Consider the following 24,080-nt stretch of genomic DNA (forward strand, 5'->3'; position numbering starts at 1 on the left):
TGTTTGAGAAAATGTGAAACCTGTTGCCAACCAGGCGTCACTGCGGACCTGCCTCCTGCCCGGGCAGCGTGTGGTCCGAGATGAAACTGGCAAACTGAGGAGCACCCGCTGGTCAGCCCCGGGCGGGACCGTGCCCCTGCCTGCACTCGGCTGTGCCTGGTGAGCAAGCAGCCCGTGAGAGCTGCACTGAGATACAGGGACTCCGGTTCTGCTCAGAAGACTCACAATGAAACATGCTTCCCGGAAGGTGTGTGTGTGATGAGCAGGTGTATCACCGGACATTTTTCAATAAAGCACAGCAAAATGCTTTCCCATCTACTTTGTTATTAGCCACTGGGGGCCATACTTAATAAACGAGCCACAAGGCTTTGGGGCACTTTAAGATCAAAGGTCACTGTGAAAAAAGAAGACTAAGATTTACAAATGACAACACAAACGGGCTTACCAAAGAGTGTGCATGTACTTGAGAAGACTTCCTTGTCTGGACATCTTGAAGTAAGATTCCTGGACAAGTTGGCAAGAGGCAGTCAGCAGCTCAGTGCAATCTTAACAGGGGCAGTTACTATGGCAACCTAACAGTGTTACCTCCATCTCTAAGAGGCTGCACGTTTAAGCTGGGGATCTCACTTCTTGATTTCTATGAGGCCTGACAGAGGAAGAGGAAGCATTTTAACAAATAACCCCCCCCCCCCACACACACACACACACATTGTCGTGGGTTCTAACACGTTAGAAATGCCAGACCGAATGGATTTGAGGAGAAGCCCGGCTCAGGACTGACGGGCCTCCACAGGGCCTCCCAGGGAAAAGAATTCCTTTATGTTCACGGAAGCCCTTTCTAGAAAAGCCATTCCATTCATACTTTTGCAGAGAAGTGAACAGGGTGGAAGCAGGGCCGCTCAGAGATCTGCAAGAGCCTGTATGTTCTGCCCCCACATGTCCCCTCACCCCGTCCTTTTAATTTCTGCAGCCACGTCTTCCTCCCTGGGATCCTCCAGTGGGAGGGGTTTACACGCTCAATGACTCCTGTAGAAAGTCTATCCAAAGTTGTAATTTATTGTAACTGTAAGACAGTTAAGGTAGACTGCCACAGGTAAGATGGAATAAAAACATTTTCAAATAAATGCTGGAAAATTGCAGTAGCTTAAAATGGTTAGTGAATCGTAGCCCTGATCTAAAATGCATTATTCAAGCTGATCCTAAACTTAAGTATGATCTATAAGGTTAAATCTTAAAACTGGCAAGACAGAAATCAAGCAGTAAGAAAAATACAAGAACAAAATATGTTCTTTAATTTGTTGTTACATTCAATTTATTTTAACTTTAAAAACTTACATTAAGTTGTTTTATTAAATTTTTCATCTCAAACATTTTTTGTTTTACTTTTGGGTTTTGCTAACTTACTTTCTTTGGAATATGAATTCTCTTTTATATGACACAATACATTTGTCAAAAATACATTTTAAAAAAAACACCAGCTTCTTAATACTTAGAAATACATATTCCTTACCTTGTAAAACTATTTATTTTGTGAAAATGTTTAAATATGAATAAAAATACTGGAACCAAAAATAGTTGTCTATTTTTAAAAATGAAACTTGTGGTAAAAATAACAAGGAGCTCAAACTGTACAGAAAGTCTTAAAGTTTATTTTGGTAGACTTGTGTTTTATAGGTATCGGCTTAAAGTAATTACTTTTCAGACACGATTCTTTGAAAAGCTGAAAATGCAAAGGTTACCACTTCCTTTTATTTCAAATATGCATAGCAATTACCCAGGAATAAAGATTCTCCGTTTTCTGCCTGTTAGCAGCAAACAGACCTACAGAATGTCAGCCTGAAAGGTCACTCATTGCATTCTCCATCTGCAGGGCGAGGCTGGCTGCTCTCCGGGTTCAGACTCTGGGGTGTGTGTGGGAGCGGGGTGTGCTACTAACCTGGGCTTGTGCATCTACCTCTCTGGTCACAAGTGAGGGTACCGCAGCCATGAACCCCCGGGCTGCCTGATGCCAGCCACAAACCCTTCCCACTTAGCCCACGCCCCGTGAACGCCCACGCTCTGCCCAGCCGGCTCCTAAACTCCTCGGGGAGTGGGATTTCCCTGCCCCCGCTCCGTGGGCCAGCGGGAGCCCCGCTCTGGCATGCCCTGTGTTAGCAGGCACTTGGGAAAGTGTCCCCAAACCGGCTTTGGGCTCGGAGAGAAGTCCCGCCCTGCCCGTAACCTGTCAGAGGCTCAAGTGCAGCCTCCAACCTGGGGGACCACCCCGTGTCCTAAACGCACACCAATCCTGAGCTCAGTGTCCTGGGTCAGGACTGCGAGGACCACAGGGCTTCTGTTAAGACGTTAAAAGCTCCTTGGGATGAGACTGCCGGGTGCATGGATATGCCACATGGTGAGTGGACGGGTTTCTCTGGCGCGGACAGCTCTATGGAAAATGCCTGTAAGCAGCTGCTCTATACGAAGCACAATTTCCAAAGTCTTTGGTTCATCGGAGGCAGAATGGGCTTCAGGAAAAGCTCAGCATCTGCTTCCAGTCCGTGTCTCCCTGAAGACGCGGGACGCGGCATAAGCAAGTGGTCTTGCGCATGGGCCGCGCCGCCCCCAGCTCGCTCTGCTCTGACTTGGCCACACTTCATTAGTTTTAATTTACAGAAAGGAAATTAAGTGATAACATTTTTCCCCAAAGCAGAACTGTCCAGAATAGGAGTTCGGCTTAAAACAAAACACAGCATGTTTTTCATTAAATAACCCCCAAAGAAACGGGAAAGGAATGACGGCGGCCCTGAGATGACTGGCCTCCTGCTGCCGAGTCTGCGAGAATCGCCGGGCTCGCTCCTCTGGATGATGCTGTGCAGAGCCCTCTCCGGGGCGAGTCTGCCGGCAGTGGTGGGGTGAACTTCTATTTAAACTTGGGACTGACTCCATTTAGAAGAGAGGACCTTTGGGGGCGAGGGGGGAGGGGGCATAATTCTAATTGAAGTCTTAGTTGCAAAAATTACTTTTGAAGTTCATTTTAAAAGTTACATTTCCAAAAAGCACGTATCGGACTGGTGTACTTCACATTCCTTTGCTCCCTTCCTGTGGGGCTGCCATGCCTGGCTCCAACCGCACCCTCCCCTCCAGCCGCACGTCTGCAGTCCGGGATCAGCTGCCGGCGGGGGGGGGGGGGGGGGGGGGGGGGGCGCTGCTGCAGTCGGGCGGGTTCGTTCTCAGCGGAGAACGCCACCCGCGTGCTTTCCGCTAACTTCACTGGGGACTGGCAGGGAGAGAGAAAAGTGGGCAAAACCGGCCTTTCAGGCCGCAAAGTGATGTGCATGATTCACACCAACAGAGAGGAGGTGCATGGAAGGAGCATGGAGTGCATCTGGAAACGGCAAATGCATATCAAAAGGCTTCCTCTCTTTTGTTCTTCGGTGGAGGCTTAGTATACCAGGTTTTGAAGATAATTTAAAGATCGCTCCCCGCCCCGCCCCCCTCCCCCACACACACACTTCCTAAATGATGGCATTCCATATCAACAACATTTTCTTTCTTGTCGATATCAGAAGGGGACAAAAAAATACTGATTTACAAACACCCGATCACGTACTTCTTGTTCTGTGAGCAGCCTCACAGGGACATTTCAAAGCAGCCCCAACGGGCTCAAAAGCTCCCCGTCCCCCCTGCGTGCAGCAGCGTGAGCCTCTGCTTCCAGCTGTCAGGAGCCAGGGAGCACCCACGCCTGGGCGATCCTAATCAGCCCTGAAGGCCTTGAACCTGATCCATCACTTCAGGATTCGCAGTAAAATTAAGGCTATGAAAGGGGAGCTCAGAAACCAGTCAGAGTAATCAGCCAGTTTCCTCCGCACGGCCATCCAGCTGCCCCGCTCACCCCTCTGCGGCCACTGCCATTGGGCCTGGAACCACCAGGCAGAGGAACTCTCAGAGGCTGACCTTGCCGGCTCTTCATTAACCGAACTAAGCCGCCCGCCGCAGTGCCAGTCCGCCCTGAAGCCGCTGTGAAAGCTGCCGGGCCTCGCCTCCACCGCACAGCCCGGAGCTGTCTCTGAACTCTAGGGTAAAGGTCTCCGCTGCGGGGAAATGTCTGAATCATTCCACTGTGGCTTCCAGGTGGAAATATTGGGGGTTGCAATAAACACACATCCAGGCCCAACCGGGGGAACAGTGTCACACCTTTGGGGGGCTTCACCTGAACGGAACCTCTTCCTCCAGGAACTCTCCCCCAGATCTTCCTCCGTCACCGAGGACATAACTGAGAACAAAGCTCAAGGACTAACAGGTTAACTGGAGGGAGACGACGGTCGCCCACCCCTCTAAGCTGGCTTTCTCCTCTGGGGGCAAGGAGAGAGCTGGCCCCAATGGAATGCTTCTGCGGTGGCCACGCCCGGCCAGTCCTGAGTGGTCCCAGCGCCAGGCCCTCCCCACGCACTACGGCTGCTTGGGCACGATGAGGTTCCTGAGCATGTCAAAGGAGTTGCCATCGGGGTGCACAGTCACCACCTGGCCGCCCTCCTGGTAAACCTGGAGGAAGCCGGAGTCATCCAGGCCGACGATCCACACCTCCGGCCCCTCGGCGCTCCCCAGGCGGACCCGCTGGCCACTGGGAACAAAGCACAGGGAGAGTCACTGCAGTGGGATGCGGCTGACAGGAAGGGGGGGCGTGGGGCTGGCCGGGCGAGGTTAGGCGCACTGGCTGTGCTCCCCCTCTTCAGCGTGAGATGTTCCGATGGCCAGGGTGTGCGCAAGTCCAACAGGGAGTGAGAACTGCTTCCCTCTTTATTTTTAAAATTTCATTTATTAAATTTAGAGAGAGAGGTTTGTTGGTGGAACAAACCTGGTGGATTCTTGTAAGGCCCTGATCCGCGACTGAACCACAACCTTGCCGTATGGGGATGGCGCCCTAACCGCCGAGCAGCAGGACAGGGGCTGCTGAGCTTCCCTTCCTCCCCCTCGAGCACTCTGAGGAACACTGGGCAAGCTCGAGGGGTTCTGGCTGAGGTTACGGGAAAAGAGGAGGAGCTGAAAAGTTCTCCACCTTTTAAGTATTTTCCAAATGTATAGAATTTTAAGTTTTAAAAGTACACTATTCCCCTCCCCCAACATTTTTCTTTTGAAGAATGTCAAAACTAATAGAAAAGTTGGAAAAATAATACAATGAATCTCATACTCTCCCTTTACTTAAATTCACATCAACTGATCATACACAACACACACACACACACACACACACACACACACACACACACTTTTTGGGGGCTGACTGTTAAAATAAGTTTCAATATCATGACACTTAGATACTTCATCATGTGTCTCCTACAAATGAGCATGCGCCCCTGCAAAACCCAAACTCCCCGCACTACACTACCTAGACCAGGGGTCCTCAAACTTTTTAAAGTGGGGGCCAGATCACGGTCCCTCAGAGAGCTGGAGGGCCGGACTATATGAACTACTAATTCCTACTGTAACACCTCGGCTGCGCTCACTGCCCAAAAAACCTGGCGGGCAGGATCAGACTCCCCTGGGGGCTGCATGTGGCCCGCGGGCCGTAGTTTGAAGACCCCTGAAAAACACCCTGCAAGCTCCATCTCTGCCTCCTAGCGCCCTCGGCCTCTCCTCCGGCCAGAGTCTAACTAGGACGCGTGCTGCACTTAACGGCCGTGCTGGGTCTTTACTCTCAGGAAGCGCCCACCTGCCGGCCTAAGGCAGTGGCGTTCGGAAGGCAGAAGCCCGTGGGCGTCCATCAGCTTCTCAAACTCCAGGGGCCTGAGACTCCCTGGAGCCTTGGTGGGAGCACAAAGCCAGGCCCAGCCTTGGGTTTCTGATGCAGGAGGTTGTCAGGGAGACTCAGGAATCGGTATTCCCACAGCCTGGGGAAGCTGGCTTTGGAAACCACTGCTAGCTAGAATGTTCCACAATTTGCAACTGTTTCCTCACAATGAGATTCTGCGTGAACATGCCGGCAGTGACAGGGTTCCTCCCAGCGCATCCCCACGGGAGGCCCGCGAGGCCAGGGGCCGGGGACTGGCGAGGTCCAGGCAAGGCAGTGTCCACCAGGTTTCTCCATCAGAAGCTAGACTGACGGGCGCTTAGTTTCTCAGTCGAAGGGACCGAACCACTGGCTTATAAGGAATGGAGAGGCGCCAGCACTGACCTGTGCACCCAGTACTTGTAATAAAGGGGGAGGACCCCGCTGGGCCCCGCGTCCTGGAACGTGTCCATCAGGCTCTCCAGCACCGTCACCGTCCTGGCGATGAGATAGTCCACTCTTAAAGGCGCCAGGGCCGCCCCGTGCTTCCTGTTGTGTTCTGCGATGAGGTCGTTGATGCATATGGTGGGGTTACTGTTAGTCACGTTGAAGCCACAGCCTGGTCAGAAACAAACAAAGAACTGAAAAACACGCACAGCTCAGCCTGCGGGTGGCGTCACCTGTTCCTTCCAACGCCTGGAAGGGGGCACGGTGCTTCCTGGCGGCTTCCTGCTCCCTGTCCCAGGCGTGTGCACTTCGCTGCCCACTCACGGAGGGACTTACCTATTGGAGCCCCTCTCTCTTTCCATCCTTCCTTCATCATCCTCTTCAAGCCCGGACCCTCCCCACCTTCCCAGCAATAGGATGGAAGGAAGCATGCCACTTCTGATTGCGTTAAACAGAAGCCAAGCGGGGGACAGAGCTGCTCAGAGCTGCTTCTGAAATGGAATTTCGTGTGGTCCCGCCCAGACCTGCGCTCAGCACCAGCTCGTTTCTCTTCCTATTGAGCAGCAGAACACATGCTGGAAAAGGGAGCATTTCACTCGGGTCTTAGGGAGTCACTGTGGATCAGAGATTTCAAAGCCTGGTGATGGAATAACGCTAGAACACATCTTTTAACGCTTTATCCTGGACATCTTCGGTGCTCGGCTTAGCAGCTGGCGAGGGGCCAGCCGTTTCCAGCGGCTGTTTGCTGGCCGCCTGCCCAGGCCTCAGGAAGCTGGGCTCCGGCAGCGGGGCCTCCACAGGCTTAGCTCCGCTGATGCTTCACACGCGTCTCTCGGAGCCACTGCTCTTCCCAGGAGCTGAGCCACGTTGTCAGCCGGGCCCTCCATCAGCAACGGAACACGGCAAGACTCCAGCAAGACAACCGCGTTCCAGGGCCTCTGAGCACACGTCCCTCACGCTCCTCACGCAGAGCAATGAAGCTGCACTAGCGCTGTCCTTCAGTGTTCTGATCCGTCCTCAGGGCAGTGAAGGCTTGATTGGCCTCAGCGTGTTTTTTGTAATATGTGCCTATTAAAAACCAAGCAGTATCATTTACATCTGGGAAACAAAAGTAGCTCCAGCAACAGAGCAGGTTCTGCAGGGTTCGCTGGCTCAGCATGAAGCTCTGCACACGCAACCCCGGAGCGGGGGCATGGGATTCAGTGTACATGCCGCCGAAGGTGCTGGGTCATATGCTAAATCCATTTTTACTTTTTTGAGGAACCTCAGCTCTATAGTGGCTTCATCGATTTGCATTCCCGCCGAAACCGGTTTGGCTCAGTGGATAGAGCATCGGCCTGCGGACTGAAAGGTCCCGGGTTCGATTCCGGTCAAGGGCATGTGCCTTGGTTGCGGGAGCATCTCCAGTAGGGGGTGTGCAAGAGGCAGCTGATTGATGATTCTCTCCCATTGATGTTTCTAACTCTCTATCCCTCTCTCTTCCTCTCTGTAAAAAATCAATAAAATATATTAAAAAGAAAAGATTTTTTTTTTAAATTTGCATTCCCACCAACAGAGCACAAGCATTCCTTTTTCTCTGCATCCTCGCCAACACTTGTCATTGCTTGTCTTTGTGATACCAGCCGTGCTAACAGGTGTGCGGTGTAGCTCACTGGGGCTTCCTTTCACCATTTCTGACTCCACAAGCAGCAGGAGTGTGGGCAGGTGTAAGGAAAAGCGTTTGACACGATACCAGTTTGGTTTCCATGGCCACGGACAGGAAGGCTAGTAAACCCCTCGAAGCACTTTCAACTAATCTGCCTGTTGTGCACATGTATTACGTTCTATCACACAAGACTCAAAGGAAAAGTAATTCGTGTGATAATTCACTCCCAACACAGCCAAGCGCCGGGGAAAGGCTGTAGGACTCACCGATGAGAATGTAAAATGTTTCTCCCACGAGCGTCGAGTTGACCAGGACGCCGCCGAGCTTCATGAGGTCGCCGTAGTAAATGTCGTTGGGCCACTTCACCCGAAGGTTGATGTCCTAGGGAAGCCTGCAGTTAGCGAGGCGGCCGACACGGGCCAGCTGAGCCTCCAGCTAATGGGGAGCGGAGCAGATGCCCCGGGAAGCAGGTGCCAGGCTCATCCCTCTTCTCTCTCAGAACGACAGCCGCCCCTCTGGGACAGCAGTGTTAAAGCACCTCTCGGGGCTCCGGAGAGACTGAGAATAACTACGTCATTCTTCCCACCCCATCACTGTTTGTCTCCGTAACAACCCTTTCTGAAGATGCCTGTCTGGTGAATGCAGCTCTTCATCTCAGCATCAACCACCCTGGAGCCGTTGCCACGTGCTATAGATGCCGGAGGGGGGGGGGGGGATAGGGGAATGTAAGGCTCTCAGGGGTCAAGGAGCCGATGTGAGGAAGATGGCCGTGGGTTACCCATCCCGTGGTGGCCTGACGGGTACCAGGTCCTGCACGCCGTGACTGAGGGCGTGCCTGCAGTCGGGAGGGCGGGCGGCTCCGTGTAAACGCGGCACCAGCCTCCTCTGAGAGCCATGCGTGCAGCGCCTCGCCTCAGGACTAACTCCCATCAATGTTAAGAGCTGCAGGTGGGGAGAAGGCAGGGGACACCCTTCTTTATGGCCACATGGAGTTCTGCCTGGAAAACAGACACGGGGTCCGACAGTGGGGCTTTAGTCTTCTCATCAGGGACCAAAGCACCACAGGAAGGATGGAGCGGCACTCTGTCCCCAGACAAGCCGCACGCCGAACCTGCGCCGATGCAGCCCTAGCCGCCCGGGAAAGAGGGTAGGAAACGAGAGGGCTTTTCTGCCCTATAAATAAGCCTTTCACCCACCCAGTCCAACCTGCTTCAATAACACACAAGTCTCGTCCTTCCTGGGCCGGGGCTGTTTGACAGCAGCTCAGAGGGAACCCCGGGGAGCAGCCCATCCTGGCGCCTAAGGTTCCACACACCGTGCCGGCGGCACCGGCCACAGTTGGGGACGCCCGGTGAGGCGGCGCACGTACCTGGTACCCGGGGGCGGACCGCACCGCCTCCACCACAGCCAGGGACATCAGGTGCTGGACGAACGGGATCCTCTGTCCCAGCGGGGACCTCAGCGGGACGGAGACCAGCAGCGTGGAAAGGGCGCATCCCAGGGGGCTCAGCCACGCGTTCCCTCCGCGCCCTGGAAGACAGGCCCCGGGAAATGGCCACTTCGCCAACCAACAGACTCAGAGCCTCCCGGGAGGCCGGCCCACTGACACACCTGGGCTGGGCAGGCGCCGGGTGCCCTGGGTTAACTCCGCCACAGAAGCTTCCCAGACCCGAGGCTCTGCTGCTGAGCAAGTCCAGCAATTAGCAGGCTGGTCCGCCTCTGTGCGCACATCATCTGCGCTTTGATGATTCAGTCTTCCCGTGTCAGAACATCACTCACAGCCTAACTCTCACCATACGGCCATGCCGGCGAGAGAGAGCAGCGATGGCATCTGTATCACCCGGGGAGGCCCTGGGTCTATGCTGGGGCAGAGGGATCTATGCTGGGGGGGGGGGGGGGCCTGGGTCTATGCTGGGGCAGGGGGGTCTATGCTGGCGGGGGGGGGCGCTGGGTCTATGCTGGGGCAGGGGGATCTATGCTGGGGGGGGCCCTGGGTCTATGCTGGGGCAGAGGGATCTATGCTGGGGGGCAGGGAGCGGGGGGAGGCCTGGTCTATGCTGGGGCAGAGGTCACAGGTGGGGAAGCTCTGGGCAGCCCTCTGCTTCTCTGTGGGCACTTGGAGAATGGGCGAGGCTCCATGCAAATTCCAGTGCCAGCTGGGCAGGGGCCGGCAGATGCCAGGCCCTCCATGTGGCTCTCCGGACAGACACAGACGGCCCCTCGGGAACATGACCGTCTCCCCAGCACGGTGCCGAGTCACAACCGCCATGCCCAGAACGTGCAGAGGGGGATTCTCCAGGTGCCAGAGCCGTCACAGCAGAGGCCAGGTGGATGCTTCACCTCCGCTCAGGCTCAGTCTTCTGGTCAGCCCCCTCTCCTCCATTCAACTGCAGGGGAGCGGGGTGAGGCGGGCGGGGTGAGAACCAGTGACTCTAAGTGGAGTCACCTTGAGGATCAGCACTCAATCAGCGGGCTCTCTTGGCCAGAGATTTCAGAAAACAGACACAGCAGAAACGATAACAAACGATGACTGACCTTTGCCCTGTGTTTGGCGGACTGCGATGGCTATTAAGCCCATTTCCTGCGGCGTCTCAAACATCAACCTGCGAACGGTGGGAAAGACTGGTCAGCCAGAACCGAGCACGGGCAGGGATCCCCGGCGCGGACAAGATGGGGACCTGTGTGCACTCAGGTGTGACAGCGCGGGCTTCCCTGGGCTGCACCCGTCCCCCGCCTCCGGGAAGCCAGAGGAGGCAGGCATTGCACCGCCCGGGCTGCTACCCAGCTTCGGGCGCTGTTGGACTGCATTTCTTTGGAATATCCCCTCGGGTTCTTTCTGATTGCTGTCCCCTCTCCGAGTGACAACTAACAATTCCTGACATTTGTTTCTACTTACAGTGCGTTTCTGTTCGAGCCCTAGAACATAATCATAACAGAAGTTTCTGATTATTCAGAAAACCAATATGGTGGCAATAAAGCCGTTTAAAAGATACACTCTCCCCTGAGAACTAATTACGCTTTAACTGTAGTAAATAAATCTACACCTTCTGAGAACAGGGGAGAAGCTGGTCACTGCGGCCCGAGTTCTGCTGTAAACTGGTTTCACTTAAAGCACACACTTCCCTTCGGGGCAGGTGGGAGAGCGCCCGGCATCTCCAGCCAACGGGGCAGCAGTCACTTTTTCCTGAGAAGGCGAGGGGGACCCTCATTCTGCGAAGTTCCTCCCCGCTCCGCCCTCCGTGTGCTAGCGTGTGCGGAGCGTTCTCGCTCCCGGGAGCGGCCGGCAGGGCGCGGGCACAGAGATCAGGTCCTCGCGCCCGGGAGCGGCCGGCAGGGCGCGGGCACCGAGATCAGGTCCTGGCGCCCAGGAGCGGCGGGCAGGGCGCGGGCACAGAGATCAGGTTCGCCCGCGGGGCAGGGCCGCAGCTGGGCCTCTCTGAATTGCTTTCTGGAGGGAAGCAGCCAGGCACAGAGGCGGCAGGGGTGGTCTTCTGTGTAAACAAAGTTTCTCACCGCAGTTTCCGGGGTGCCCCCGCCCCTGGCCGAGGAGAAGGCTGGAGAGAGGCCACGCTCGGGCAGCTCTTCCTCCTCTCCCGGGGCTCAGGGCGAGGGCACCGGCACAGATGGGAAGAGGAGAGCATACAGAGCAGAGCGGTGCCCGGTGCGCAGGCCCAGGGAGGAGCAGCCTGAGACCCCTTCCTTACTGAAAGGGCCCGGCCAGTGGGGTAGGGGCAGCGGGCAGGGGGCGGGCCGGGCCCCAGGCCCCGGGCATTCCCAGCGAGCAGGCCGCCGCGCCCACCGCCCAGGCCCTTCCTTCTCCATGAAATACAGCTCCTGAGGTACTGCTCTTGGACGCCATGAATAGCCCATTGAGACCACGGGGCCTGGACAAGAAAGCGTCCTGTTCTTGTGTTGGGCCAGCGGAGGCCTGAGAAGGGAGCTTTGTTCCTGGGGGCGGGAGACAGTCCCTCACCTGGGCCTCGGGGAGGGGGGAGGGTGATTTAGCACCCTGTGCGCAGACTGCGGGCGCCCTCCCGGCCCCGCCCTCTAGGATGCTCTCCACAGACCTCAGACAGCCATGCGCCATAGCCAATGACGGCGACGGTGGGGCGGGGGCAGGCGGGTATTCGGAAACCAAACGCAGACTTCCAGAACAAAGAGGAATGATGAAGGGAACATGTGCACTGGGCTGCTGGAGGCTTGGCAGCAGTTAACAGGGCATATTGATGAGAAGACGGGTCTGTGCGCTGAAGGCCGAGAGGAAACTGCGAGGAGGGAGACGAGCGGGGAAGGGCAGTCCCGAACCGGAGACACTGGAGGCCACCAGATTTATTCGTGCCTCTGAGATAGCGCCGGGCCAGACCGCACGGCCATGGGCAACAAAGGAGCTTTATGCGCCGGCAGCTTGTGCATCTCTCCCAGTGAAGCCGCTACGTCCGCTCCAGCAGCCAGGAGCACCAGAGCATTTCCATCCTGACCGATGTGCTCACCAAAGGAAGCAGGAGGAGGAAAAGAGGAGGGGCCACAATGATCACCGCCTTGCCTCTGCCCGTTTTCTTCCCGTTGGCAAAGGCTACGAGGAACAGCTCTGTGAATGGCAGCCGAGTGCACGCACGGGAGAGCCAGCCAGGCAGGAAGGAAAGTGTTCCGAGCCTGAAACATCCGGCCCGTAAAGGCCCTGCACACAGGGCAGCGTCCTGGCCACGCAGGCTCCTGAGCACAGCACAGCACCTCCTGGTGCTCTGCCCGGGGAGCGAATGAATGCCATGAGGTCGTTGGAATAAAACATCAATAACTAAGACTAGCCTAGAAGACATGCCAGGAGGAATCAGTGAAAATTCTGAAGGAATAAAAATTTAAATTCAGACCCAGTCAATCCACTTTGGGGATTTGAACCGAGGAAATAGTCCACACTCACCACAGAGCTACAGGTAAAAATTAGTAAAAGCCTCAGTATCCAGCAGGGAATGGTTATGTTACTGTCGTATATGAAGTCAGCGGAATAATTTGTAGTTATTAAAAATCATCATGATGAGGCTGTGACAACAATAGACGTATGCAATAGCATGCTAAATTACAAAAGCAGGACACAAAAACTACATATACTTTCATTCCAACTACGTGAGATCCATAGAAAGGGAAGAAGTGAGATCTGATCAAACTCTTTTCTTTATTTTTAAATTTTCCTTTAACATGATTAGCTCCCTTTAAAATTATTTTGAAAAGTTTTTTGGGGAAAGCAGGGTTTTTATGTTCAGACATAACATCTGTAATGAACTATTCATAAATACTTCTAGGACAGGACTAAAAGAGCCGCTTTAAAAATATATGTCAGTAAGTTATCTGTAGCCCTCTTTTATTATAACCAGTGAGTACGAGCTTATCTGACAGTAACTAATGAGCAGAAACACTTAAAGCCAGTCTTTTCTTATGCAAGGAGAGCCTTCACAACGTTCTGCCTTCAGACATGGTGACCCTGCTCCTCAGACTGAAGCCTCAGAGGCGCTCAGACCGGGAGAAAGAAGACTTCGGGGGCACAACTCCTCATCGCAGCATCACACTGTGAAAATCAGAAACGTGCCAACAGCCGCGACAGAGGAGCCAGCACCGAGGCGGCCCCACGAGTCCCTTCACCAGCCGGGAGGCTACACTCAGCGTGGCTTCCGTCGTGTTTCAGACATGCTCCTTACGACGTTAGGAAATATAACAGGACCCGCTGTGGTCATTTTAAGGAGTGTAAATATTTGAAAACGATGGATAAGTACAAAGCAGAAAATAAGCCATCCAGAGAAGCCCTTTTTGAAAATTCACCACCCAGAGATTACACGGAGCATGAGGAAGAATCCAAATCATCGGATGTAATCCTGTCTTCAGCTCCGGAGCTACCGCGGACGCCACGTCCTCTTCTTCCTAAAAGCATGTATTCCTTCAGACGTTTTCCCGTTGAGAAAACACGCATTGGTATATTTTACAAGATAATTTCTGACAACTGGAAACATTCCTTACATGAGGTATCACAGTGACGTTGCCGACACAGTTACACAGTTACGGACATTCTGGCTACTTAGTAACTGAAAAGAAAGCTCAGCAGCAGCAGTTCGGTCCGTTTATGTGGCTGTGCTCTGACAGGCTCCAGGCCGTGGAGGCACTGTTATGAGTCCCACGTCTGTGTGTGTCTCTATGTAATCTCAGGGTGGTAGTTTTCCAAGTGGCTTTCCTTTTCTTCTGTTTTTCTGAATTTTCCAATATCCCTACACTTGCAGTACATTCATTTTATAACCAGGAAATGTGCTATAAGGAGTTACGTAAACCCAGCTTTCCTTCAAGCAGGTTGCGCACTCGTCCGCCCGCCAGCTCACTAGTTGGTGAGTAATCTCCTCTCCAAGAGGTCGGACTCACAATGCCAAGGCCAGCAGCTGCCGAGCGTTACGGGCTCCCTGCACGCATCCCCCGTAGCTCACACGACATGCGTGCTGCCACGCCTGTCCCTGCACGGATGCCTGTGCAGAGGCGGCAGGCTTGTCCCGGCTCCAGTCGCTGGGCAGCGCCTCTGCGCGGGGAGACGTGCACACGGTGGCCGGCACCCCTTTTAGCCTCTGTGAGCCACATGGCCTCTCTGCAGACATCAACCCCGAGGTCCCAGCCCAACGCAGCTGCACACAGTGTGTAATGCGCAGCGCGTGGTGCTCAGGGAAACTGCGCAGACACAGAAACTTCCATTTCATGTATATTCATGTGTCACAGTACAGCACTTAAAGGAATTACTAGACTTTACTTTTTGAGGTTTAAGTTTATAGAAAACCAGCAGAATGTACCGAGTTCTCTTCCCATACACTCTCCATCCCCCCCCCCCCCTCGACTCCATTATTGTTTTGATGGCTGACAGTCATTTTCTGATCCATCACTTATTTCATATTTGCCTGTCGGGACACGACTGCATTTTCCTTCTCCCCACTCAGTTATCCTTCTACTTACTTATTCCTATCAGAATGGACTCGGGAATTCTCAATACTATAGACTTAATGATCATTATTCCCTGGAAGCTCAACTGCCCCCGATTTGGCCAGTGGCCGCTGCCTCAAGCTGGCTGCTGCTCCTGAGAGGGCCTGTCGCCCTCCACATCTCCTTCCTTCCTTCCAGCCTCCTCTTGCACTTTCTCAGCCCCAGCCCTGGAATCAGCCATTTAGCAAGGAGGCCTGGCTCCATTTTGCGGAGAGTGATATTTATAAAACAAATCTGAGTGTTGGGAAATAGCTAGAAAATGAGTGTTTTTTACCTCCCTCCCTCCCGCCCTTCAAAGACCCATCCATCCACCTTAAATCCATGAGTTCACTGAAAACTCGTTACAACCCAACCTGAAGTTCACTCTGCCTCCCTCTGTATCTGCACTTCCTTCTCCGACTCTGAGCAGTCTGGCTCACATTATCTCAGATGTATTTACTTATTTGCTCAACACTGTAATACACAGAGAGTGGTTTCAGAATTGCTGACCCATGCTACTGTGAAAAACAAACTTACTAACCCAGGCTCAATATTTATGCAGAGTTCTTTTTGTCCTTGGCCTGAGGGGATACGGTAAATATTATGTTTAGAAGTTCCTGGAGCTGGTTCCTTTTCCTTTCGCTTTGGTGTGGTGTGTTACTCAGGAGAAGCAAGCTTAGGCCGCAGTGTACTTCTGTCTTCCATTAGAGGGGCTCAGCTCCCGTCTTTCTCTTCTATTTTTAACCGGTCCAAGGGTCAGACTTACAGAGCAGCATATTCTGAGTGGCAGGTCCCCACCCGCCCCTTCCACCCAGATCTCCCTTTCCTCGACTCCCGTAAATAACAACCCAACTAACCTCACTAGTTGCTGGTTTATTCAACCCGTGTTTCTCTCTATACGAAAGAACAAATACACGTGTTTTCTTATTTGCTTTCTTCCTTAGAGAAAGTTACCATTTGTAGACATTTCTTTGCTTTCTGTGTCGTCCCCCTCCACCACTACCCCCCACACACATACTATGACCCGGAAGCTATAACTTACTCTAAGTTAATAGAGTCTTCCTCATTCTCTTCTGCAGCTGAGTGGTAACCCATGGTGTGCAGGTAGCAGAGCTATTCAACTGCTCCCACTGTATCTGCACCAGCATTCAGGCGGTGTCCGAAATGACCGGACAACGAACCCGTTCACATGTATTTTTGTGGTGTTGAAGGTGTCTCTTCAGGTGAATTCTAACCGTGGAATGCTGAGTCGGAAGGAAAACGCATACGTGGCTTTGTTAGATATTGCCAGACCCCTCCCTACTAACCAACCAGCGTGGAGAGGGTACGTGATTTCCACAGAGCCTGGGCAACACAGCGTGATGTCATACTTTTTTGCTTTTGCCAATTTGATATGTGAGAAATGGTATTTCAGTGTAGTTGTACTTTGCCTTTCTCTTGTGAGGTTTTCAAATGTTTGAAGTATGTGTGTGTGTGTGTGTGTATACAGTGTGAATTACCTATTCATGTCTTTCACCTATTTTTAACAGTTCTTTACATTCAGGTACCATTAGGCCTTTAATCTGTGTTGTTTTACCGATATTTCCTTCCAGTTTGTTGTTTATCTTTTGATTATTTATGGTGTTTGTCCCATACAAACTTTATTTTTTAGGTTTCTGTAGTCAAATGTGTCCATCTCTCTTTTAATGCCTCTGTTTCTGTGTCCTCGTTGCCTTTCCCATGCCCATGTGACCCGGGAATTGATCCCCTTGTTCCCAGGCCTTACAGGGCTTCCCTTTGTAAACTTGTACCCCTGACCCATTTGGTGTTTACTCTTATGTTCGGTGAAAGGTAGGGATCTGGTTTTCCCAAATGTCTTTCAAACTGCTCCAGAACCATTTGCTACAGAGCCTGCCGTTGGCATAGGAATGTGAAGCCATCTTCATTGTGCACTGAGTTTCTGCATGTTCTCAGGTCTGTTTCCGGGCTCTCTCTTCCTTCCTGCGGGTCCTTTACTCTGTGCCATAACACACTGCTGTAACGACAGGCTTTCGTGTGCTTTAGAATCTAGCAAGGCTGGTACCTCCTCGTGGCTTTTCCTTTTCAGTGTCTGTCTTCCTGGCTCTTCCTACATATTTATTTTTCAAAATGAACTTTGGCATCTACTTGTAAAATGTAGCTTAATGGTAAAAAAATCACTTCATGGTAGTCTGTTAGAAATGTATTAAATCTGTGAGTCACCTGGGAAGAACTGACACCCTTGTGATGCAGAGCTGTCCCATCTATGGACAAGGGCCATCTAATGTCTGTTCAAGTTCACTCTGTGTCTTGCAGACACGTTTTAAAGTAATCTCCTGTAAAATTTTGCACATTTTTTTGTTAAGTTCATTCTTAAGTGTTTTATCTTATTTGTTGCTATTGTAAATGCATACCCTAAGAGCCTTTGGTGGTTATTGTATGTGTATATGAATTGATTAATTACTAATTTTACATCGTGTTCTCTTACTAATCCTTTTATTGTGAGAATGAGAGGATCACTGATTTTCTAAAAGTTGCCCAGGTATAACATCATATCATCTGCAAATGGATCAAGTTATTCTCCCTTTTCAATCATGCCTCAGGCTGACTCCTGTCCACGCGGACTGCCATCCCTTCAGCGCACTGTGAGGCAGAGTGGAGAGAGTGGGCACCCTTGCCTTGCTTCTGGTCTCAATAGATCCTTACTTCTAAGGGTTTTTCCCACGAAATAAAATTTACCTTGAGGACACATACACAATCTTATTTAAAAAATACCCATTAATTCCCACTTTTAAATGTCTTTATTAAAATGTTGAATTTTTAAAAAATATATATTTTATTGATTTTTTACAGAGAGGAAGGGAGAGAGATAGAGAGCTAGAAACATCGATGAGAGAGAAACATCGACCAGCTGCCTCTTGCACACCCCCTACCGGGGATGTGCCCCCAACCAAGGTACATGCCCTTGACCAGGAATCAAATCTGGGACCTTTCAGTGCACAGACCGACGCTTTACCACTGAGCCAAACCGGCTTTGGCAAAATGTTGAATTTTATAAAATGTTTTTCGGCATCCCTCTCCCTCCCTCCCTGACACACAGACACACAGACACACACACACACACACACACACACACACACACACCACACTCTTGACTACTATATGACAGTGAGTACACCAGCCAACACTCACATTAAGATTTCTCGAAGGCCTTGTGAACTAATTGATCGATAAACCATGGATCTTCAAGTACAGGCAAAGGATGTGATGTCCAGGTACTCAGAAAGCACCAAATACATATAGTCCAAATGGGTCCCTTTCCTGAGCATCCAGCCACGTGCCAGGCCCTTGGCATGAGCGATTTTCTCACTGAAACACACTGGCGACTCTTGTGACGGCCACTGCCCTGTGGTCTCATGTTATTGATGAGAAAGTGGGGGCCAGAGCTGGGTGAGGTCCCAGCACAGGGAAGCAGCGCTGCCTGGCTGTGAGGCCCACTTCCCGGGTCATTATCAAAGAATCTCTTCCTTTATCAAAACAAAATGTGAAGGCAGACATGCCACCCATCTCTTAAAATGCATTTTTCCAGCTGTGTACGTTTGATGGTCCTGCGGATTATACGTTTTCTGGAAAGTTTTGAAAATATAGGCCCAAAGAGTAAAATCAACATGGGGTTTTTGCATTTCTTAAGAACTGAAATAGAGTCATCTTAAGTTTATAAAAACTAGACAGCACACTTGCACCCAGGTCATTAGCCGGCTCTTTTTGCCTGTGTAGGTGTTCCTCCTGCTCTCTACATGCTTTTGCTTCAAATATACCCAACTTCCCTCACCCAGTGTGCATCAGGTACTGCTGTCAGCATTTCCTTCCCTCAGAGCTGAGAGGCTGCTGGAAAGCTGGGCAGACAAAGTGACGTGAAGGTAATGAATGTCTTCCTCTAGCAAAGGGAGCCCCCACCCACCATTCAGGCCCTCGCCGGGCCCGCTTTCCGCCCAGTGCCATGGGTAATTAGGAGGAAGAATGCCCTGCCCTGCCAGCTGGCCTCAAAACCATTGCTTCTTTCACCAGCCCGCTGCCCTGCATGTCACCCTGCCTGCGCCCCGCGTGGCGCAGCCCTCGGAGCTGCCGGGCCTGGCTCGGCCCCACCCTGCCAGAGATCAGCAGCCTGCCAGAGCTTGTTGGGCCAGAAAGCTTAGCACCAGCTTAACTCTTCACTCAGTGGGACAAGGGGCCTTTCTTTCACGCAGGGCTTGGCTCCATGATCTGCGGGGTTTATGGCCCCCATGACTAACCCTGGTTCAGAATCCAACTCTATCACAGGTTTTCGTTCAAATGGTCATTTCCAATCACCCCTTCCCAACTCCGTTTTCTGCCGGCCCTGCTGCCCCTTGGGGTGGCCTGCGGTGGGGCTCCGTGCTGGCAGGCCATGCATCCTGCTCCCTCACCGAGTTCTTTTGTTTCCCTTCATTTCACCTGGGCACGCTACCCTACCGCTGCAGAGGGAGGCGGTTTTACTTCTGTTCCAATGTGTGTGCCTCTGACTGACCTCTCTTGTCTACGTGAAAGGGCAGGTGTCTGATGGTGTGCCTTGCTCTGCTCTTTGTGGAAATGCTCCAGATGTCCCATTGAGTGAGACGCTGGCTTTAGGACCCAGTGGGTCTCCCAACGCTGGACCCGTCTCTACCCTCACATTCTCCAGGGCTCTGGGCAGTAGTTTCTCGCTGGTCCCTTCAGGCCCAGGGTGGGAAGGGGAGATCCCTCTGGGGCTGGTTTGGAGACTCCTCCAACCCATGCAGGGCCTGCCACCCTGCCCTCACTGCCATAAGCTTTCCCTCCATCCCAGGCGGATGCTGGTGGGCCTGGTGACTGCAGCCACCGAGCACGTGCCCAGTCAGTATCCTCGCCCTATTTCACCAGGACACGTGTGTGTAGAGATGACCTTGAGCACAGATGAAAAGGCAGCTTTTCCTGGGGTTTCCTGAAACATTTCTCTCCTGGGGTCTTTGTCTTTAGCCTGCCTTTTCCTGCCCCTTTAAAAACAAAGCTCTTCCCATTTGTTAATTTTTGAGCATTTTTATTGCCCTTTTATTTTGCTTGACATTTTATAATCAATCTTCTGTATATGTTTATATATGCTTTTCTGTTTAAATTTTGTTTTAAATCTAAAAAACATGGGACCATACCGCCAAAGGTGTCAGGAAACACGCTCAAATAAGGACAGGCTCCAAAGGCTGCTCTGCCAACAAAATGCCAGTAAAACCTGAAACCCGGGTTCAGACACACTGGGAATGTTCCAAAACTTAAAACTTAAAGAACCTCTTTATTCCAGTAAATCAGCTTCCCTGTGAATACCATCGAAATCCCGTTTTAATGAGGGAGGGAATATCAGAGGAAGGGGTGGAGAAGGAAGGGATTTAGACGAGTACAAAATTTAATTTAAAAACTATTATGAGAAGTTGAATTTCTCCCTCCCCCAACCGAATACATAAATCTTTTCCTTGGGTTTTGTTTCATTTTTCTTTAAAAAAATTTTTTAAAGGCATCCTGAACCATCTCAAACAATGATAGAGCAAGTCGGGGTGTGTGTGTGTGTGTGTGTAGTTTTTAATAACAAACATTTATACCTGGGTTCCTAGTCACTGAAACGCCACGTCAGCTCCAGGGGAGAACAAACCAGTTCTACGGAAAGTCACCTCCGCACGGACCGGGAACAACAGGAGGATGATGAGCACCAGGCCAGGGGCCGGTCAGAGTGCGGGGGCAGCTCCCTCCATGAGGGTGGATAAGGCCCGGCAGGCCCGGCACTGCATTAAAGACGGAACACGTGTGCAGCAGCTCCTTTGTTATAACTTCAGCCACAGACAGCACTGCGTTCAGCCCGTTTCAGAGCGGGGATGTAAGAGTACTGACCACACCGGGGAGCAGGGGCTGCTCCGGCTTTTCGGTGGGTGGGTGGGGTGTGTGTGTGTGTGTGTGTGTGTGTGTGTGTGTGTGCGCGCGCGCGTCCGTGTTGGTCTGCCTGGACACTGTCACTTCCACTCTCAGTCCGTGTGACTCAGGTCCCCAGGGCCCGGAGGGAGGAGCACTTCCTTAATCCTTCCGGGAGCTGGCGGGGCAGGGCCAGTGTCTGGGGAGTGTGGCCTCCAGCCAGCACAGCCACCATTCAGCAGCACTGCCCCCCGAGTGAGGGGCTCACAGAAAGCCAGCCAGGCCTTCGCTGGGGGGCCCTGAGGGTCCCCAGCCTAAGCTGAGCCCCAAGCTTCCTGTAGACGAAGCCAGGCCCACCTCTCCCCTCCCTGGGTCCTGAGCAGAGGGTGTCACTGTGCGGACGCCCTGAGCAGGGCACGGGCTCGCTGTGGCACTGAGCTACGGCAGCTCTTCCCTCTCATGCGCCGGAGGGACAGCTCCACGGCAGAGCCTCTTCCAGGAGAGGAGTGCACCCTTGCCGGAAGTCCTCTACCCCAGGAGATTCTGGAAAAAGAGGAATCACCTCATTTCCCACATCCTACTTCACATGATGGTGCAGAAGACAGAAAAGACCTGTGAGCCCTGGCCGGTTTTGCTCAGTGGAAGTAGTGTCGGCCTGCGGAGTAAAGGGTCCCGGGTTCGATTCCTGTCAAGGGCACATGCCTGGGTTGCAGGCTCAATCCCCAGTGGGGTGCGTACAGGAGGCAGTCAATGAATGATTCTCTCTCATCACTGATGTTTCTCTCTCTCCCTCTCCCTTCCTCTTTCTGAAATCAATAAAGAAATATATATATTTTTAAAGCCCCGTGAAAACGCCGCTAAAGCTGCGCTGTGCCATGTGAGCGCGGTGGTTGTCTCCTGGCAGTAAGTAAAGGCTGGGGTCGCCTGTGTTGGCACCAGGCTGGAATGGGTCTGTGCCCTGGCCCATCCCCGGAGGGTGGCCGGGAGGGTGGTCAGGGAGACGCCTCTTTTGCTTGTCAGCCCTCTGGTTGGCTCCAGTCTGATCAGGTGTTTCTTCCATTTCCATTTTGCTAGATTCGGTCCGCTCCCTTGAGCCTCTAGTAAGCTGTCCAGTGACTCCCCGGGGAAGTCAGCACCGCTCAGTGTCTCCTGGAGATGGAACTGTCTCCCTGTAGCTGAGCTGTGCGCCCGCCCCTTCTGCACACAAGCTCCGTGTTTGGAGAAGCGCCCACAGGACCCCAGAAACGAGGGACACACACGCCTGGCGGGCGGGAGGGAGGGCAAAGGTCACCACACCTGCGGGTGCGGGTTCCCGGTGCAGCTGGGCTGGGCGCAGCACAGCCACCCTCTGTCACCAGAGGGACCCCGGTGCCCGCTCCAGCAGGACGTGGGGACGGACACACCTCCGGACCCACTGCTACAGGCCATCCCAGCGAATGGCCCTCATAAAGCCAAGAACGGTAAACGAAGCTCACGTTCTAATGAAACCGAGCCTGCCGGGTGTGCCGACAAAATGAAACCGCCTGGAACTTCGCATAGCGCGTTTTACGATGAGCACTAAAACGCAGGGAGGACATGAAAGCCCTGCGCAGCCCGGTCTGGAAGGAGGGAGAGGAGGACTTGCGGGCGGGGCCTGCGGGAGAGGCCTATGTGCTGCGTCCCAGGCGGAGATTATTATAGAAAATGAGTGTGTTATTAAAAGGATCCTGAAGTTATAAAAACTCAAAGGAATTTTTACTGAGGATAAATCACTTCTTTGGTAAAGACGAATAATTCATTATTATAATACCCAGACATGCAGGGGGGCCCCAACTACCCTCACCCCATTTCCCACTGACTGGGGTGCAGGCATAGGCCAGAGCTCTGTAACCGCCAGCAGTTAGATTTTGTAAGACATCTTTTTTTTTTTTAAAGATCAGATACACACTCTTTGATTAAGAAAGTTCTAATAGGTATGAGAGTCCCTCCAGTTATCAACTGAGTGCCTTCATTATCCAATTAGAAAAAGGCAACAAAATGACTATCTACAGCCTCATAATTTGAGGCAATTTTTCCTTCCTTCTTAAATCCTACTCAGCCCCTCCTCCAGCTACACACCCCCTCACATGTCACAGAACAAACAGAATTGTACAGTCAGACAACTCCAGTCTAATGTGAACAATTACTTAATGCAGTCTATTTCTTTCAGTTAATCCAATTAATGAAAACTGTGCTAAAGTATGACTTCAGACTTTAAACATGCTCCGTACTTATAATTTTTGTGTGTCCATAAACAAAGGAAATTTCAGTTTACTCTGTCCACAGTGATGAGTTCTAAATTAGTAAAGGCCAAAGTAATGTTCCCTTTACAGTGGTCAAAAGTATCTAGGATATTTAATTTACAAAAGTAACTACTATAGTTAGCTTAGAAAATAGATATGAAAGATATAATCATTCACCCTATCACAACTATTATCACTTTTCCATATTTTCTAGGTCTTTTTCAGATGCACGTTTTAAGAGTTTTATTTTAATCCTCACCCGAGAATGTTTTATTATTGATTTTTAGAGAGAGTGTGGTGGTGGGGAGAGACACTGATGGAGAGAGAAACATCGATTAGTTGCTTCCCATATGTATCCCGACTGGGAATAGAACCCTCAACCTACATATGTGCCCTGAGCGGGAATCGAACCTGCAACCTTTTGGTGTATAGGGTTACACTCGGCCAGATTCATGTTTTAAGATTTTAATATACAAATAATTTATTTTAAACTGCTTTTTTATCTGAGCATTTCTCTACATTGTTAGTCTTTCTGTTGATGGATAATATTCCATTGAATTACTGTATACAATGTATTTAGTAGTAACTCTTCATGAGTATGGATGTTCCCATACATCTGATTATTTCTTAATAATAAGTAGAATTACTGGGTTAAAGCATATAAACTTCTTGTGGTTCCTTAATGCTACCATCAAGTTGTTTTTCAAAAGGCTGTTCCAATTTATAGTCCCGCCAAGGCTTAAGAAGAGTGCCTGTTTCATTCTATCCTTGCCTGTCTCAAATGCTGGCATAAAAAAACAAACAAACCACGTTATCTGTTTGCTTCCTCTTTGGCTAATTTCGTGGGTGAAGAGTCCAATGTGTTGTGAAGGATTATGAAGTAGGGCTCTGTGACGTTACCCTGCCTCCTATACTCAGAGTAAAGTCATAAAAATAACCATAAAGACACATCCTATGCTTAGCTGCCTTCCTCTGCTCATCCACAGAGAAAGATCCAGAAGGCAGAGAGAGGCTCCGCTCCGGTCAGTGGAGACCAGCAGGAGGGCTGTGGGCACTGGAAGCGGCAGGACGCTCT

At 51.7% G+C, this 24,080-nt stretch overlaps 1 protein-coding gene across 3 annotated transcripts in view; it reads right to left on the reverse strand.

The window, feature by feature from the left end:
* Nucleotides 1-1,269: 1,269 nt before the first annotated feature.
* Nucleotides 1,270-24,080, reverse strand: part of HLCS (holocarboxylase synthetase) — a 151,577-nt gene continuing 128,766 nt past the window's right edge. For all 3 annotated transcript variants that reach the window (XM_084873606.1, XM_084873604.1, XM_084873605.1), the window contains exons 7-11: nucleotides 10,374-10,441; nucleotides 9,208-9,368; nucleotides 8,105-8,219; nucleotides 6,152-6,365; nucleotides 1,270-4,600 (exon numbers count right to left, since the gene is read on the reverse strand). In XM_084873606.1, coding sequence (XP_084729732.1) covers nucleotides 4,429-4,600; nucleotides 6,152-6,365; nucleotides 8,105-8,219; nucleotides 9,208-9,368; nucleotides 10,374-10,441 — 730 coding nt within the window. In that variant the 3' untranslated portion in view covers nucleotides 1,270-4,428. The remainder of the gene's footprint in view (nucleotides 4,601-6,151; nucleotides 6,366-8,104; nucleotides 8,220-9,207; nucleotides 9,369-10,373; nucleotides 10,442-24,080) is intronic.

Source organism: Pipistrellus hanaki, assembly GCF_964339955.1.
Source record: "Pipistrellus hanaki genome assembly, chromosome: 2".
Classification (NCBI taxonomy): domain Eukaryota; kingdom Metazoa; phylum Chordata; class Mammalia; order Chiroptera; family Vespertilionidae; genus Pipistrellus; species Pipistrellus hanaki.